This window comes from Solanum stenotomum, chromosome 4, assembly GCF_019186545.1.
Source record: "Solanum stenotomum isolate F172 chromosome 4, ASM1918654v1, whole genome shotgun sequence".
In the NCBI taxonomy this organism is placed as follows: Eukaryota; Viridiplantae; Streptophyta; class Magnoliopsida; order Solanales; family Solanaceae; genus Solanum; species Solanum stenotomum.
The window spans coordinates 12940948-12959010 of record NC_064285.1 but is presented as its reverse complement, the minus strand read 5'-3'; the positions used below and the strand labels follow the sequence as shown (position 1 = coordinate 12959010).

Below are 18063 nucleotides of genomic sequence, written 5' to 3'. Positions count from 1 at the left end.
TATTGTGATCGCGATGGCCAATTGCGATCACACTGAAGACCAATACATACAATAAAAATAATAATAATATATACCGTGTAATCTCACAAGTGAGGCCTGAGAAGGATAGAGTGTACACTGAACTTATCCCTACCTCGTAAAGATAGAGACATTATTTCAATATACCTTTGGCCTAAGTAAAGCATCTCAAAGCAGTTTGAAAAAGAGTGAATGAAAGTTATTATCAACAACGAAATGTAGCTCAATGAAAAGCAGTGCATAAGTTACATAGAAAGAAGAGTAACAACAATGAACTAGTACGATGACCGAAACACAGATGATAACAATATTTGATGAATAAGAAACTACAAGAATAATGCTAATACTACTGGTAACAGAGTTGGTACTGATACCACCACTTATCCTACCCCACAGAAAAACGATAGAACGTTCAACTACCAACTAACCTTCTACTCTAATCTGTGACCTCCAAACCCTCATATCTAAGATCATGTCCTTGATAAGCTCAAGATGCACCATGTCCTGTATAATTACCTTCCCACAATACTTCTTCGGCATTAACTCTAACTCTCCAAACACCTACCACTTCCAACCTCTCACACCTACTCACCAGGGCATCTACGCTTCTCTTTTTCACACCAACTGGTAAAGCAGATAGCAATGTAATGACTGTCAAGCAGTATCTATCTGGAATGACCTTTCAGTGTCTACCTTAAAAGCTTATCTCGCGCCTTTCAGTAAAAAACTTACCACTTACAAACTGGTCAGGGAGAAGAGCAAGCCAGACTGCAGTATCAGCAGCATCTTCAGGAGATATATGCCCTGCCCAACCAGTCATCGCGGTCTTCACCCAACCCGGACAATAACAATTGATGTAAATCTTATGACCCTCAGGACGATCTTCGAGTATCCTTGCCATTAGCCTAGTATATGCATTCACTGCAACCTTTGACACTGAGTAATCAGTGAATACTTGAGGCCATCCCCCTGACTCCCATGTACCGTCTTTTACTTGTTCCAAAAATATCTTCATAACATTATCAATGACTTCCTCTGTTAGGGAATCAACATCCTCCAACTGCTGTCTCAAGCTGACATTCGTAATTCTCTGGTTACATCAAGTAAAATGTAAACTTTTGAGATGTCAAAAGAAGAAAATGCTTCATTTTCATATTATCTCAACTCGCGATGACTTGAAATGATAATGCTAGGAAAATGAAAGCTCGTACTTACATTCTTTTTTCCGTGTAGTCTTCCCAATCGAGAGGTTACACTAACAATACGAGCACCATAATGAGACGTCCTCATCAAAGGAATCATCGCTTTTGTCATATTTTTGGTGCCAACGTAGTTCGTTTGGATAACAGTTTCAGCATTTTCCATGGAATTCTCTGTACCAACATTGAAACTCACTCCTGCATTATTGATCTACAGATACATATATAGTACACCATATCATCAACTGAAAATGTCCATACTTGCCAAAAATAGTAGAAGTCACAATGAAAATCACCAGTTAAATAATACTCTCTGTCCCAGTTTATATAACCCACTTTTCTTTTTAGTTGGTCCCAAAAAGAAGGAATCAGCTTGCAATGGAAAGTCCATATCTTTCTATTTTCCTCTATCTCCGGCAAGAAAAGAATGTATGCATCAATAACAGGTTTTCTTTGATGCCGTACCAAACCAAGACCTTTCCTACAAGGAAAGAAAGAACCCGCGGCTCCCGCTTTTGAATACTCCCCTCACTCTCCCGGATGACACATTTCTATATTTAGTAACAATCTGACTTTAAAATGCTCATTTTACTCTTATAGTCACACAAACATCACAAATTTCAAAAGTTTTTTTTTGCTTTCTTAAGCTCTGTGTCAAGTCAAACTAACTCATATAAAATGGGATAGAAAGAGTAGTAACATAACACCGAGAGAATATGGATTAGTATAAAATACCAGTATATCTAAGCCACCATATGTTTCTTTGATCCAATCAGAAAATGCTTCAATCGATGCATGATCAACGATATCTAATTGATGAAATGCAACATTTAAACCTCCTTCTTGCATTACTTTCACTGCTTCTTCACCAACTCCAGTTTCTCGTGAAGTAAGAACTACTGTTAATCCATGTGATGATAGTTGATGAGCAATCTCAAATCCAATCCCTCTATTCGCGCCCGTCACAACAGCAACAGTATCAGATGACCACCATCTGAAAATCATTCATCGTCTATTTAGTTTTAGCTCGAAAAATCAACATCCTATACTATGTCATTGAAATTTGACTAACAAGAGAAATTATGTTGCTGAAAATATCCAGGACTGGACTAAGAGATTGCTTCGTTATTGGGTTCTCAACATATATTTCTTAACAATTTTAATTTCAATGTAGATATACTAAATTTGTCAAAATGTTACCTAGATCCCCCCTCAAATTAAAACATAATAAAGTTGCTGAAAAATTATTTCACACGATAAATCTCTAATTAATCTTCCATTCCTCTGAATTAGTATAGGCTATAAAAATCAATAAACCATNACACACACATATATATATGTGTGTGTATATATATATATATATATATATATATATATATATATATATATATTTGAGCCATTAAGATTAAGCTAAGCATAGATTTATTGACCAAAAATATTTTTATGTGTTATTGTANATCAACATCCTATACTATGTCATTGAAATTTGACTAACAAGAGAAATTATGTTGCTGAAAATATCCAGGACTGGACTAAGAGATTGCTTCGTTATTGGGTTCTCAACATATATTTCTTAACAATTTTAATTTCAATGTAGATATACTAAATTTGTCAAAATGTTACCTAGATCCGCCCTCAAATTAAAACATAATAAAGTTGCTGAAAAATTATTTCACACGAAAAATCTCTAATTAATCTTCCATTCCTCTGAAGTATAGGCTATAAAAATCAATAAACCATGCAATGCGCACACACACATATATATTTTTTTATTAAGCTAAGCATAGATTTATTGACCAAAAATATTTTTATGTGTTATTGTAGATGTTTAATTTCTTGATTTTGGATCATATATTTAATTCTTCATATCTTTGATCTCGTAATGGAAATTCTGACTCGATCACTTATTGATTTAAAATTGTAGATTCGATCCATATGTAAAGAAGGAAAGGAAAAATGTAAATGAAATGGAAACTCACTTTCGATGTTCGGAATAAGGAATAGTACGTAAAAGAGAGATGTCTTGGCGTCTCTTTTCTCTTTTCTCCTTCAATTTTTCTTTTTTACAAGTATCCATTATTTTTTTCGTCTGATTTACTTATCTTTGTATTTTCTTCATCACTCTGTATTCATTTTCAAAAAAAAAATTATTTTGTTTTGTAAATTGAGAAAGAGATGAAATGTTATGTCACAAAAATTGCGTGTTATCTTCCGGTATATTTGGAGCAAATGATTAAGTTTGAACCACTTTCTTTGGTCAATAATTTGTTTCTTTCTTAACCTTAAAATTATAGAAAAAAATACATCCTCCCCTTAATCTCTTACACTTTGTTTGGATGGTTTTTTACGTATTGTTTTAATGAATACATTGTTTGGATAGATTGTATTGTTCTCCGTGGTTACATAATGTCACACATTCATAATTTGTAATGATAAACCTACAAGAAAGTAGGGTACGAGGTAGAACTACTATGGAAAGATAGAATAAAAGATGAAATATAATTATTAAATAGTAATAAATAAAGATACAAAATGAGAAGAAAATATTAAGTTAACAACATGATCACACTGAAACAAACTCGATTCCAATACAAGCACTATTATATATAACTATTGTTGAATACAAGTTACTAGTAGAATATGCACTACAAAGTAATAATACATTAACTAAGGAGAGATTAACATAGAAGAAGGTAACTAAAAGGGGATGAGATACAAGAACAGAGAAAGAGGATGAGAGATAACTGACACCAAAGCTTCAACATAATTTGAACAATTGTTCTTTCTAACTCCTAGTCCTTTTTAACAAATGGTAATTGGGTAGGGATCCCAAATAAAACTCTCTAATATTTTACTCGGCCCACTAGTTATAATTGTATCAGTCTCATTAACCATTTTTAGCCCATAGGCCCATACAGAGCCAACTTGGTTCACAACACACACCAAATCGGCCGCTACATAAAATGAGTCTTTTCGCTGATATCTAACGATGAATTTAAATGATACGATACAATAGAGTTTAAGTAATAATCAAAACAAATATTGTATCTAAACTAACAATACAATACAACAGAACAACTATCCAAACAAGGTGTTAGTAATCATATGGTTGATTATTTAGTTAGTATATATTTACATGAATCATAATGTAGAGATTGTTATATATAGTGAATACATAATATGAGGACTATTATATGTAGAATAAGTAATAGGGATTTTTTTTTGTGAAGATTCAATAATATGGGTATTGTTATATGGAGAATAAATTATGCATTTGCTCTTTAGGGAGACTACCTATCACAAGTGTACTTTTGGCCTTAGATGCTCTTAATTAACTAAATATTGTTGAAGTCCATGTATATTCCTTCTCGTATTAAAAATGATGTTTTATTTAAAAAAGAGAAAACGATGAGTTTTTAAGAGTCGCCACTTAATTTTTAAAGGAAAATTAAGAAAATTACTTTTTCAAAAGATTAAAAAACAGAAAATCTAATGAAAATATCTAAAGGGTTTGAGGTTCATATTTACATTTCGGGAAGAATTTGAAAGCACCCGAAATGTCCATTAGCACGCGTTTATCCGATAATTAACTATTTGGCTAAAATTTTTAAAAAATAAGCATGCTCGACAAGTTTATGAAATATACAAACCTTAAGAATTAAAATCATTTTTTTTAGGGAAAGTGAAATAATATAAGGGCATTGCTTAAATGAAACATCTCAAAATAATTCAAGGAAGAAAACAAGTACTTCTTCGATTTTTAGGAAAATATGAGTAGCCAAAAATGGTAAATCTTTTAGGGAATTGATTTTAGGGAAAAACCTTAAAATTAAATAAACACACTAGCATGCAAAGTCAATTAAATAACAAAAGAGAGAAGATGTGGGCCCAAGTCCGGTTTCTGTCCGCTTGGGCCGGTACTTGGGCCTAATCCTATTTTTGGGCCTTTGGCCCAACACTTGGTAATTGTCCTAGAAATCTGATTTTTGTTGGGCCTTAGGCCCAACTCTTCCACCTGTCCTAAACTCTAACAAGATAATAGTAGATAAGTGGGATTAGGCCAAATAACAACAAAATACGATTTCTGGAATTTGGGCGGGGGGCCTTCTTTGGCCCATTTCCTCACTTCGTATACACTAGGCGTACATTAGTGTGTACAATCTCGTATATCAGCTCCAATTCGTGTTCGTCAATTTTTCGGGGTCCGTTTCCTTGATTCCAATGGCTGGCCAACTCGGAAGGAAATGATTCAAGCCTTTATGGGTCTCTCGAAATGCAAGGGAAATGTGATAGCAACTCATAGTGAACTCGAAGAGATTTCACATGCAAACAAAAATTAAATAAAATATGTGAGTAACAACTCAATGATTTAATGCAGAAAGATAATGAAAAGGATTAATTGCTACTGTCGAAGCGTCATATGAAAATAAAATGATTAATTATGATCAGAACCAAGTGCATAAGTATGGAGAAACAATGTCCACATATATATATATGTTCATACCCCAAAGACAGTGGCCCACAAACAACCATAGATAAATGTAAAGCTAAATCCAAGAGTAACTAATTTGATTCTAAGAAACAAGACAATTTGATCCTCATCAAGCAACCAACAACACAAAGTAAAAAAAAAAAGAAGGAAAAATGCAGCAAACTTACCAGACTAAGCAATCAAATGAAGTCAACATAATAAAAGAGAAGGTTAGGAAACTCTTAACAAGTGCACACCGAAATCAACGCTAGCAGGAGATAAGAATTCGACATGTTTCAAAATATTTCAACATTATGTCTAGGTCTGGATGCTATTAAGAAATCCAAACGAGTTTAAATAATTAGTAGTTGATAACAACTCCATTACAGGCAGAAAATACTAGACAACTTAACTTGATGCAACTAGGCAGGCACATCACCTAATTCATAAATGCTAAGCTAAAACAATGATCTAAAACCAACCCCAAAGCACATCAAAGTCGAAATAGAACATGCTTTATTTAACAAAACTAAATTAGATGCTCAAAACACAACCACATAAAACAACAATCAACATGATATCAAAATAAAAGAAGAGAAGAAATAACAATGATAAGAAAATAAAGGATTTAACATGTTCATATCTTCAGAATTCCAAACGAAAGGAAATCGCGAGGAAATAGAGCCTCAAATAAACACAAAGGTGTGATCAGATTTAGATGGTGAGAGCTGAAAACAAAACTTGACTAAGTAATCACTAAATGAGCTTAAAACATAGAGAAAAACATGTATGAGGATACGTACATAACAGCTGAATCGAAGCTTGAATATGCATAACAATGAGATAGCATATCAAGATAATGTTGAACGCAATGAAAGTCCATACTAAGGCATGCTGAAAACAATTAAAACTCAAACTAAAGAGGAAGCAGATGCTAACAAACTATGAACGGATGAAGACATTGGACCATACATGATCGGACTATGACACATCAAAACAAACTAGCCAACCTTTGCAAGCATAATAAGATAAACACGAGAAGATGAACTAAGAATAGAAAAGCTTCAACATTCAAAGAATCACCAGAAAAACGAACAACAATCCAAAGGAAAGGAACGAAGCACTAAATATGCATATCCATACTTCAGCGAACCAGACAACAAACATGGTTTCAATCCAGACTGAGAAGTCTAAGTTAAATGCAGAAGCAGAAGAAATGCAGAACAACTAGAGGTTAAACGAGCAGAGCTAGGTTTTTACCTTCTTCCATGCAGCGAACTGGGCGAAACGAGCTAACCACGAAGATGATTCCTCTACCAAAATGAGATTATGAGGCAATAGAGAGAGCGTCGAGTTCGAAATCGAAATCGAAACTTGAGTATTCCCCTAACTCACTCATCTATTTCGGGATTTTTTTAATCTCAAAACCTTTGTATTTTTTCTTTCTATGATGTATCTAATTTCTGAATATCGACTCCATGTTTTCTCACCCCTCCTACTGAAAGAGAAAACAACTTATATAGAGGAGGAATAGGGGTGAAAATGAGGGGAAATCCAGGAGGGATTTGGATGATTTCAAATTCAAAATTTGAATTCTTTCGGATAAGGCTACCAGCTAGCTCGAATTTGTACCAAATTGTACAATTCTCAATGAGAAAAGAAAGGCAACCGTTTGATTTTGAGAAAAGGATGATCGAGCAACACGATTTCGACACCTAGATCGAATCTTCTTACGGAGGATAAGGGATAGACGAGAGACGACGCGCACTACTTGCTTTGGGTTGCTGGACTCACGTTCTGTTTCGCGTCTGGAGCTGGATGCGATTTTCTTGTTGGGTTTCGCAATGGAGAAGACGAAGTCGGGGCGGTGGGGTACTGTTTGGGTCATTTGGTCGTTGTATGTATTTTTGGGCTGGGCATTATATTGATGTTGGGCTGGGTTGCTGATAGGAAATGGGAGTGGGCTTGGCTGGATGTTATGAAATCGGGCCCAAAAGAAAGGCTGGAAAAATATGGGTTTAAAGGGGCCGAGGAAATTGGCCAAAATTGCCATTAATAGCCAATTGAAGTTAGGTGCTCAGCCAAATTGATCAAAGCTTAACGAATAATTAAATAAGATGAATTAATATGATTAATTAGTGATCTTCTTAGTTTTAACGAAATAAAATAATTAACTTAATTGTAAACTAATGATTCAAAATTATAACCATAATTTAAACTAAAGTAATTTAATAAAATACTTACTAAAATTAAAATCTTTTTGAGATGATTTATGAATGTTTATAAAATATACTAATTATATACAAAATTATATAAAACATATATATTATTTAAAATTATAAAAATTATAAAATTGATTAAAAATAACTTGAACATTATAAAAACTAATTATATCAAATCGTTTGGAATTTAAGAAGCTCGGTGATTAATCCTATTGTGGAGGTCCAAAATTGGGTGTCAACAACTGTCCCTCGTTTGACTTGGATCGATGAAAGAAATTCGAGTCAAATGAAATTGACGAATCCAAATTTGGCCGACCACATTTTCATCCTTTAGAAAAATGGCTTTTGGTACGGACTTTAGGAATTATTGCCGAACCCTGAAAATGGATTTCCTACATATCTCAGGCTATATGAGAATTCAGGCCACTTGTAGTTCGATACGCTTGATTTGACGCACAATTTTGAAAGAATTCAAAAGTCGTCCAGGTATTGAATTATGAAGAAACTGAAATGCTTGAGAATAAGATTTAAGAGCGAATGTTGGAATACAACCGAGTTTTCAACCTTGATTTCTCCTACATATCCTTTATTTGACTTAGGAAATCAGGCTGCTTGTAGTTCGACTCAATAGGTTGAAAAAAAATCTATTATGCAAGATAACCTTTGATTCTGGAGGAGTGACGAATAAGTCGAGTATGAAAAAGAGGCTTGCAACCTCTTAGACATGAATGCGGAGCTCTTCACATCCATAAGTAAGAACTTACACGGGCATAATTTTCAAAGCTCTTAAAGCATTGTCGCTCTGATTAGAAAGTTTCTTTCGATGAAAACAGAAATTTTTCGAATGTGAAACTAAAACCGATAAACCCAAAGAAAAATCAACATGCCTTCTGATAGGGGTATGGTTTGATTGTGGTGGAAGTCGCTCCTCAGCTCGCGTCCTAAGATTTTGATACTCCTCTTCGGACTAGGTCCCAGTTCGCTGCTAAGAAAAAGTTCCATGTTGTGTTGCATCCTTGTTAATGTCGTCCGCACATGTGGTTGAGAATTCATCATCTTGGATGCTCTCGACAAAGATTGAAATAAACTTGTTAGAAGAAATTGTAATTGAAAAAAGTGGTAGCATCTCTTACGATGCTTTTCAGTTACTCTTGCTGTGAAAAATGTCACATAAGTATGTTCAGTATATGTCTGCGCACTCAAAGTAAATAATTAGTAGACATAGTGCCGCTTTAGTTAGCGGTTTATATAAAAAAAATAAAGAAAGATCACTCATGTAATAAAAGAGTATATCTTTACGGATAAGCATAAACATCTTCTCAATTAGATGAAAAAATAAAGAAGTATTGAGAGTAAAAGATAATGGATACCGTTTTCGAACACAATATGTCCATTACAACTCATGATTTGCTGAGGATTTGGAGATGTCATTGCTTGTTTTCTTCATGGCAAACTCCGGTGATCTCTGCAACGAGCAAGATGACTCAATGATTATCCAACTGTAACGAGGTAGATGACTCGATGATTATCCAACTATAACGAGGTGGATGACTCGATAATAGTCCAACTGTAACGAGGTGGATGGTTCGATGATTATCCAACTGTAACGAGGTAGATGACTCGATGATTATCCAACTATAACGAGGTGGATGACTCGATAATAGTCCAACTGTAACGAGGTGGATGGTTCAATGATTATCCAACTGTAACGAGCTGGATGGCTTGACGAATATTTGTTTCTTAACTTGCGCTAAGGAAAAGTTCCATATTGTGCTGCATCTTTTCTGATGTCGTCTGCACCTGTGGTTTGATTTTGAGAATTCATCCTCTTGGATGTTCTCGACAAGGAATGAAATAAACTTGTTAGCAGAAACTATAATTTAAATAGAGAAGTGATACGTTTTACCGTATTCAGCAAATATTATTTTCTATAAATATTGTGGCGTTAGCCTTTATCGATTTTGACGTAGTAGATGATGACTTGTTATGATGTGGATGACAATGCTTCATTGATAGGATGATGATGATCCACTGGTAGGATAACGCTGATATATAATAGGATGATGTTGTTGATGCTCCATTGATAGGATAATGTTTGATAATCCATCGGTGGGATGATGTTGATGCTCCATTGATAGGATGATGATGCTTCATTGATGATCCATTGGTAGGATGATGTTGATCCATTGGCGGGGTGATGTTGATCCATTGATAGGATGATGATGCTTCGTTAATGATCCATCGGTAGGATGATATTGATCCATTGGCAGTATGATGTTGATCCATTGATATGATGATGATGCTTCGTTGATGATTCATTAGTAGGATGATGTTGATCCATTCGGAAGGATGATGATATTCCATCGATAAAATGACGATGATGTCCTTCTCGGTGGTGGTACTATCTTATTTGATAATACTGTAGAAATGTCCCTCTGGGTGGTTGTATTATCTCATTTGATAATACTATAGAAATGTCCCTCTGGGAGGGTTTCACATTNATCCATTGATAGGATGATGATGCTTCGTTAATGATCCATTGTAGGATGATATTGATCCATTGACAGTATGATGTTGATCCATTGATAGGATGATGATGCTTCGTTGATGATCCATTAGTAGGATGATGTTGATCCATTCGGAAGAATGATGATATTCCATCGATAAAATGACGATGATGTCCTTCTCGGTGGTGGTACTATCTCACTTGATAATACTGTAGAAATGTCCCTCTGGGTGGTCGTATTATCTCATTTGATAATATTATAGAAATGTCCCTCTGGGAGGGTTTCACATTACCGCGTCTGATATCGACGTGATTTGTGAATTTTCTTCAAATGTTCTTGATGCTGAAAAATGTAATTTGATGTCATTGTAGATGGTTGTACATGTTGAGAGTGATGTTTTCACTTGTTCATAGTTGAACATTTGTACTCATTGTGACTCATGCTTTGCTGGGACTTTGAACAAGGTGTTGTTGCTCATATTCTGAACTGTTTCTTTTCTTATGAAAAACTGCAATGACTTTCCTGCATCCACATAAAAGTTGTCAATTTTGAGGAGCTTCTCGCCCTTTTGACTTCTTTATATTCATTGAATGAAGGAATAGCATGATCTTGAGGCAAACTTATAGATTTACATCCATAAAAAAATTGTTAGTTTTTAAAACAAACTGATTTGTGTTGAGTTCTTCAGTCTATCTCCGGTTGATCACTCCGATCTCTTGCTTCTCGATAGACATAAGATGAAATTATACGAAATGTTTGACATATCAAAGTCTAAAAAAAAAGATTTTCAAAAATCAACTTGGGAAAGGTCACTGTCAAATGTCATGTCATGCATAGCTTAGATGAACGTCCTTGGTTCGAAACCTTGGTGTATCCGATAGATTGTTCTGGAGAATTCAAAAATCCTTAAAGCTTGGGAAATTTCTGACACAGTCCTCCCGAAATCTGCTATAATTAGAAGGTTTTATAGTTGACTCTGAAATCCTAAGGTGTCGAAGATTGCTGCAGTTAACTATGAACTTTGAAGATGCCAAAGATCATTTGAAGTTAGCTTTAAACTTCTAATATGCTTAAAAGAATTTTTGAGGTCATCCTCAAAAATTCTGTCCCGGTTAGATGTCTTGGGGTATCTCGAACTGTTGATATATGGCTTGTAGAATTTTTGAGACCCTCTCAAAAATTCTGTCCCAGTTGCGATTCTAAATGTATCTTTAGTCTTGACTTGTTGTAGAGATCCTCTTCTTGAGAATTTTTTAGTCCCTCTCAAATATTTTGTCCCAGTTTCTGTTGTAAAGGAAAAATAGAAATCTTATGGGAGATATGACCTAGCCGTTGTGGCGCCTACGTATCCCGTTGATGTAGGTATCAGGTCAAACATAGTTCCTCTCTCGAGAATTAACAAAAATAGGAAATTTACAAGGAAACCGATCGAGGCCGACATAGGCTACCTATGTATCTCATTCTTGAGAATTCAAGTCAGACGTAGTTCATTACAAATGAATTTCTTTTTTAACTATAAAACATATGACAACTACAAGCAAATGATGCGATTACAGGGAAATAAATAAAAGAAACTCTGAATCTTCAAAAATAATAGCTCTTGATAGGATCTGAGTCGATTGGTAACTTGAGATGAATGTCTATGTTCAACTATGACGTGCGATCAAACAATTGCATTGATGTATTTTCTACGTAAACTATTAGTTCTCATTTCTGAGCTTTTCTTAGATGGACCCTGATTCTGACTTTCTTGACACAGTCATCTTTTTCTAGATTTATAGTTTCTGTCTCACCCAGATTCGACTTATCCTGATTCTCGAAATGTTTCAATTATTTGGCAATGTGCTTGAATATCATGATCTCCTCGTCATACTCTTTCAAACTAATCTTCACAAACTCATCTTCTCCTACCTTATTTTGTTCATTCAGCTTGTGATATGACATGATATTGACAGGATTAAAACTAATTTTACTAAAACAAAAAGATTGTTAGATAGCAAAATTAAAGCAAGTAAAATAAATTTTCGCAATAGAAGAGGCTTTAATTGAAAACAAGAAAATACGAACTTTAGCCATGACCATGAGCCATTTTGCCTTTTTCAAAACATTACAAGGGAAATTAAAACATCATTAGGTAAAATAACACAAAAGGTGGGTTTCGGGCCTCATTCGGACTACCCCCGACTTTAGAAATAGCATAAGCTTTATCTTTGTCTATCAAGATGAACGAGGAATCAAGAGTGGAGTGGAAGTCCAATTAAGAACTTGTTCCATTGGCTCGGCGTCTCGTATGCCTAGTGTCTCGATTATCTTCTTGGGTACAACATCACCTTCTTCCAAAAGATTCTCAATTCCTTCTCCAAGACCGTCATCATTGGCATATGCCTCTACTAGAAAGGATTGGCGTAAATGAGGAAAAGACTTTGGTGGAACATGATTAATCCCCTTCTTGTTCTGACCCTCTCTTGACATAGAAGCAAAAGCTTGATGGGGTGTCATGCTCGTAAAATTGAGTTTCTCACTTATACTCAGAGAAGCTACAACTTTCTCAAGGTTAACAGGACCAGCCAGAACTATCGCCTTTACCATACACCACTCACCCTCCGTCTCTATCATATTGATAGTGACGCCTCCATGGTTTTGCAGAGGATTACTGTTGACGTTGGGTACAACGGTCCTGACCACTTTTTGGTCGATCAAGTTTTGGATCATATGCTTCAAATTAATATAGGCTTCAGTATCATGCCCAACACTGTTGGAGTGATATGCTCACCTTCGATCGACTCGGTAAAATCTAGAGCTAGTATCGACTGGCTTGGACTTGACCGAATGAATAATATCTGCTGCACTCAATTGCTCAAATAACTTCGTCTAACTTTCAATAAGAGGAGTAAAATTTTGAGTAGGTTTCTTCTCAAGACATGGACGAGAGGGATCATAACTGCCTTGCCGAGGAGGAGGCATTTGACAATGATATGGGGCATTTTGACGAGGAGGTGCTTGAGACTTTGGGTCAATAATGTTAATAGTGAATCCTCCATGATTCCACAGTGAATCACCATTGGCATTGGAAGTGACAGTTTGAAGAGTGACAATTCTTTGATCAATCAAGTCTTGAATTTTATGCTTCAAGTTGATGCAATCGTCAATAGTATGTCTAGTACCTCCTGAATGGTAAGCACAATGAAGATCGGGCCTGTAAAGTCTGGAATTGACATTGATATTTTTTGGATCAATTATTCGTATCAGACCAGCCACTTTCAATCTCTCAAAGAGTTGGGTTCGATTTTCAACCAAAGGAGTAAAGACTCGAGAAGGTTTCTTCAAAAACTCTGGACAAGAAAGATTGTAATTATTTCGTGAAGATGGAGGTACTTGGCGGTAAGTGAGAGGATTTTGGCGAGTAGGTGCCGGTGTTTGGAAATTTTGGTATTGTGAAGCATGGTAGCTATGATAGGCATTTCGGTAATTTGACAAAGAGACTTGATAACTTGATTGAACATTTGAGTAATTTGGCAATGGAGCTTAGTAATTTGGATGATTTGGTGGTGGAGTTTGGTAATTTGGTTTGATGGGGTAAGGATTTTGTGGAGCTAAAGGGTAGATTTTGGATGGTAAAGGCTTTCGAACATTAAGATTGGCATGCCTCTTTGATTTTTGGCTCGATTCAAATGAGATAGAGGAAACATCTTCCCTTTTCCTTCTTAATGGTCCCGATGATTCATCTTGGGGAGTCATTCAGATGATTTTTTCAGTCTTCAGGCCGTCTTTAATAGCTTTACCAATTTTGACTATCTCACTGAACTTTCCTCCTAAAATGAGCAACATCCTATTGTAATACTCCGGCTCTTGATTGCGCACAAAAACTTCGATAATTTCTTGCTCGGTCATTGATACGCTCAAATTACACCTCCTTTCAGAAGCATAAGCGATCGTTATCAAGTAAAGAACCCAACTTGTAGGTTGAGATCGATCCCACGAGGAAAATGGTTTAGACTTTACTTTTAACCAACAATTATATTCAATTAGTCAAATTATTTCCAGAAACAGGTAATAAAAAGGGGGGTTGTGCTTGTGTGAAACAAATGGTAAGAACTTAATAAGTAGTCAATAATTAAACTCAACTTTGGTTGTTATCAAGATAAGAGAAATAACTAGGGTATACGTGTTCCCCATAATCTCATAACGCAGTAATCCTAGTAATAGCAATCCTTTTCTAGTGTATTACATGCAAAGTGATATGTTAGGTATCTTTAAATCTTTGGTCCGGCATCTAGAGAATTTCACCCTGCACCTTGGTCCGGTTACGTGTGTATAATTTACTAACCCTTACCTTTACCTCATATTAGACATCATAATCGATGTTTGGCTTAGTTATTACTTCGCACCAATCGACACTAGCCTATTAGATAGTATCACACTAAATCTATGGTGATAATTCTTTTCTTGTTAATTACCTCCTTGGTCCGGCAAGGCGAGTTCTAACGTTGACCACCGTTAAAAAGACTTCTAAAGAAAGAATTATCAATGCATGCAAAATACTAGTCAAGAATTGCTTATTTACTATTCATACTTTGTTAATTGATCATGGTTCCCACAACCCTAGTTGTGGATTTAGTTACTTATATTGGCAAGAACACAATTCATAATTGTAGATGAAGATATCATGAACTTACGTAAATAGAATAATAAACCCAAAGAATTAACTTGAATTGCAAAGCCAAAATCTTCAAAACGAACTTGGGAAATCAATAATTGCTAGGGTTGCAAATTAATCTCCAAAGTTACAAAGCAAAAATAGAATAATAGTGTCTAACCCCCAAAAACGAGGTTTACATGTCCTATTTATAGAAAACAAATCCTAAATAAAAAAGGAAACAAATTAAGGAAAGTTTTTGTTCAGGTACGCGTCTTCGATCCACGAGACTGACTTACGGACCGTCGATGGATCTACGGTCCGTAAGTCCCTTCCATCACTCGAGACTTAGAAAATATTTCAGCATCCAACAATCAGCTTCTCTGAAGCAAACGACGGACCAACAGCACAGACTGTAGATCGACCTACGGTCCGTCAATCCCTTCCGTAGCTCCATACTTAGAATCTTCAAAAATCAGGTACTGGAACCCTCGCAGTCTCACTATACGGATCAACAGTACGGTCCGTAGATCAATCTACGGACCGTCAATGGGCACCGTGGTTCCATACTTGGTCAGATTTCCCTGATTTGTCCTCAACACTATGCCTGCTGATCTACGGTCATCACCTACGGACCGTGAATGGACCTACGGTCCGTAGATGACCTCCGTGGATGCCTTTTTCTGCATTTCCTTCAGCTGTCTCTAAACTTTCGCACCTGAACACCTTTCCTGCAAAACATGATAAAACACATAAAAACCAATATAAAAAGGCCCTAGACACACACAACTTATAAGTGAAATGTATTAGAAATACCGTAAACTCACGGTATATCAACGTCCAATGAAGATTCTGACCCATTTTGAACTGTTACACCACCATCTGATATGCTCATAAGGCGAACTCCCAAACAAGCAAGCTTGTGAACATCTTTTGCTAGTTCTTTTCTCTTTTTCTCAACATGTGCTACACTACCCATAGATAGTCTGCTAAGGGCATCTACTACCACATGCCTTACCAGGATGGTAATGCACACTCGTATCATAATCCTTGAGGAACTCAAGCTATCTCATCTGGCGAAGATTCAACTATTTTTGGGTGAACACATACTGAAGGCTCTTATGGTCTGTGAACACATCTACGTGAACACCATACAAGTAATGTCTCCAAATCTTAAGTGCAAACACCACGGCTGCAAGCTCGAGGTCGTGAGTCAGATAATGCTTCTCATGCACCTTAAGCTTTCTAGAAGCATAAGCTATAACCTTACCTTGCTGCATTAATACACAACCTAGGCCGACTGTGGATGCATCACAATAGATCACATAATCATCTAAACCCTCTGGTAGAGTCAAAACAAGAGATGTAGTCAACCTAGGTTTCAGTTCTGCGAAGCTTTTCTCACAATCATCTGACCACTGAAACTTAACCTTTTTCTAAGTTAACTTAGCTAATGGAGAAACTATGGATGAAAATCCTTCCATGAACCTTCTGTAGTAACCAGCCAAACCCAAGAAACTTCTGATATATGAATGAGAGGTAGGTCTGGGCCATTGTTACATACTTCTATTTTTTAAGAATCCACTCGGATCCCTTCCCTAGACACAATATGCCCAATAAATGCAACATACTGCAACCAAAACTCACACTTACTGAACTTAGCGAATAACTGGCGATCTTTGAGAGTTTGCAGGACAACCCTCAAATGAGTTGTATGTTTTTCCTCATTCTTGGAGTAAATGAGGATATCATCAATATAGATGATAACGAACAAGTCCAAATACTTCTTGAACACTCTGTTCATCAAATCCATGAATGCTGCAGGAGCATTGGTTAGTCCAAATGACATAACTACAAATTCATAATAACCATACCGAGTTCTGAAGGCTATTTTCGAAATGTCACTATCTCTGACTCTGAGTTGATGATAATCGGGTCTGAGGTCTATCTTTGAGAAATGACTAGCACCCTGAAGTTGGTCAAACAAGTCATCAATCCCAGGGATGGGATACTTATTCTTGATTGTGACTTTGTTCAACTGCCTATAGTCAATGCACATCCTGAGAGAACCATGTTTCTTCTTCACGAACGACACTAGTGCACCCCATGGGGAAATACTAGGTTTGATGAAACCCTTATCTAGAAGGTCTTTCAACTGCTCTTTCAATTCCTTAAGCTCAGCTGTTGCCATTATGTAAGGAGGAATAAAAATAGGCTGGGTATCTGGAAGGAGATCAATTCCAAAGTCGATTTTCCTTTCCTGAGGAACTCCGGGAAGATCTTCTGGAAACACTTCTGAAAACTCATTAACTACGGGAATTGACTCAAGAGTTGGGGTTTCATAGCTTGAATCCTTAACCCAAACTAGATGATATAGATAATCCTTAGAGATCATTTTTCTGGCCTTAAGGTAAGAAATGAATCGACCCATAGGCGCTAAGCTACTACCCTTCCATTCTAAGATTGGTTTGTTTGGAAACTGAAAATGAACAACCCTAGTTCTACAATCGAGTGAGGCATAACATGAATGTAACCAATCCATGCGTAGAATGACATCGAAGTCTACCATTTCTAACTCTACAAGATCTGCTGAGGTGACTTTCTGAGAGACTGTGACAGTAATTTCTGTAGACCCGTCTAGATATAACTGGGTCACCGACTGGAGTAGAGACTGAGAAGGGTTCTGAGAGAGTTTCTGGACTAACATTGAAGTTGACTGCTATATAGGGAGTTACAAAGGAAATAGTAGCCCCTGGATTTGATAAAGCATAAACATCTAAGTTATAAATTTGTAACGTAGCAGTGACTACATCAGGAGAATCTTCCTGATCCTGGTGAGCTTGAAGAGCATAACCTGTTTTGGCGCTGTCCGCCACCTGTACCAGATGAGTTTCCCTGCTGAGTCGGGCGACCTACTGGTTCTGCTGAAGTTGTAGATTGAGCCTAACCATTGTTGCCTCCTTGATTTTGTTTAGCAGAAGGACAATCTCTCAATTTGTGACCAGATTGA

The 18063-nt window shown here is 36.2% G+C and overlaps 1 protein-coding gene across 1 annotated transcript; it reads right to left on the bottom strand.

Annotated features, from left to right (window-relative positions):
• Nucleotides 1-582: 582 nt before the first annotated feature.
• Nucleotides 583-3355, bottom strand: LOC125862321 (uncharacterized). The gene is made up of 4 exons (XM_049542371.1): nt 3197-3355; nt 1953-2211; nt 1234-1428; nt 583-1108 (listed from the first exon to the last, which is right to left on the bottom strand). Exons 1-4 carry the CDS (start codon nt 3292-3294, stop codon nt 713-715), a joined length of 948 nt encoding a protein of 315 aa, XP_049398328.1. The 5' UTR covers nt 3295-3355; the 3' UTR covers nt 583-712.
• Nucleotides 3356-18063: the final 14708 nt, after the last annotated feature.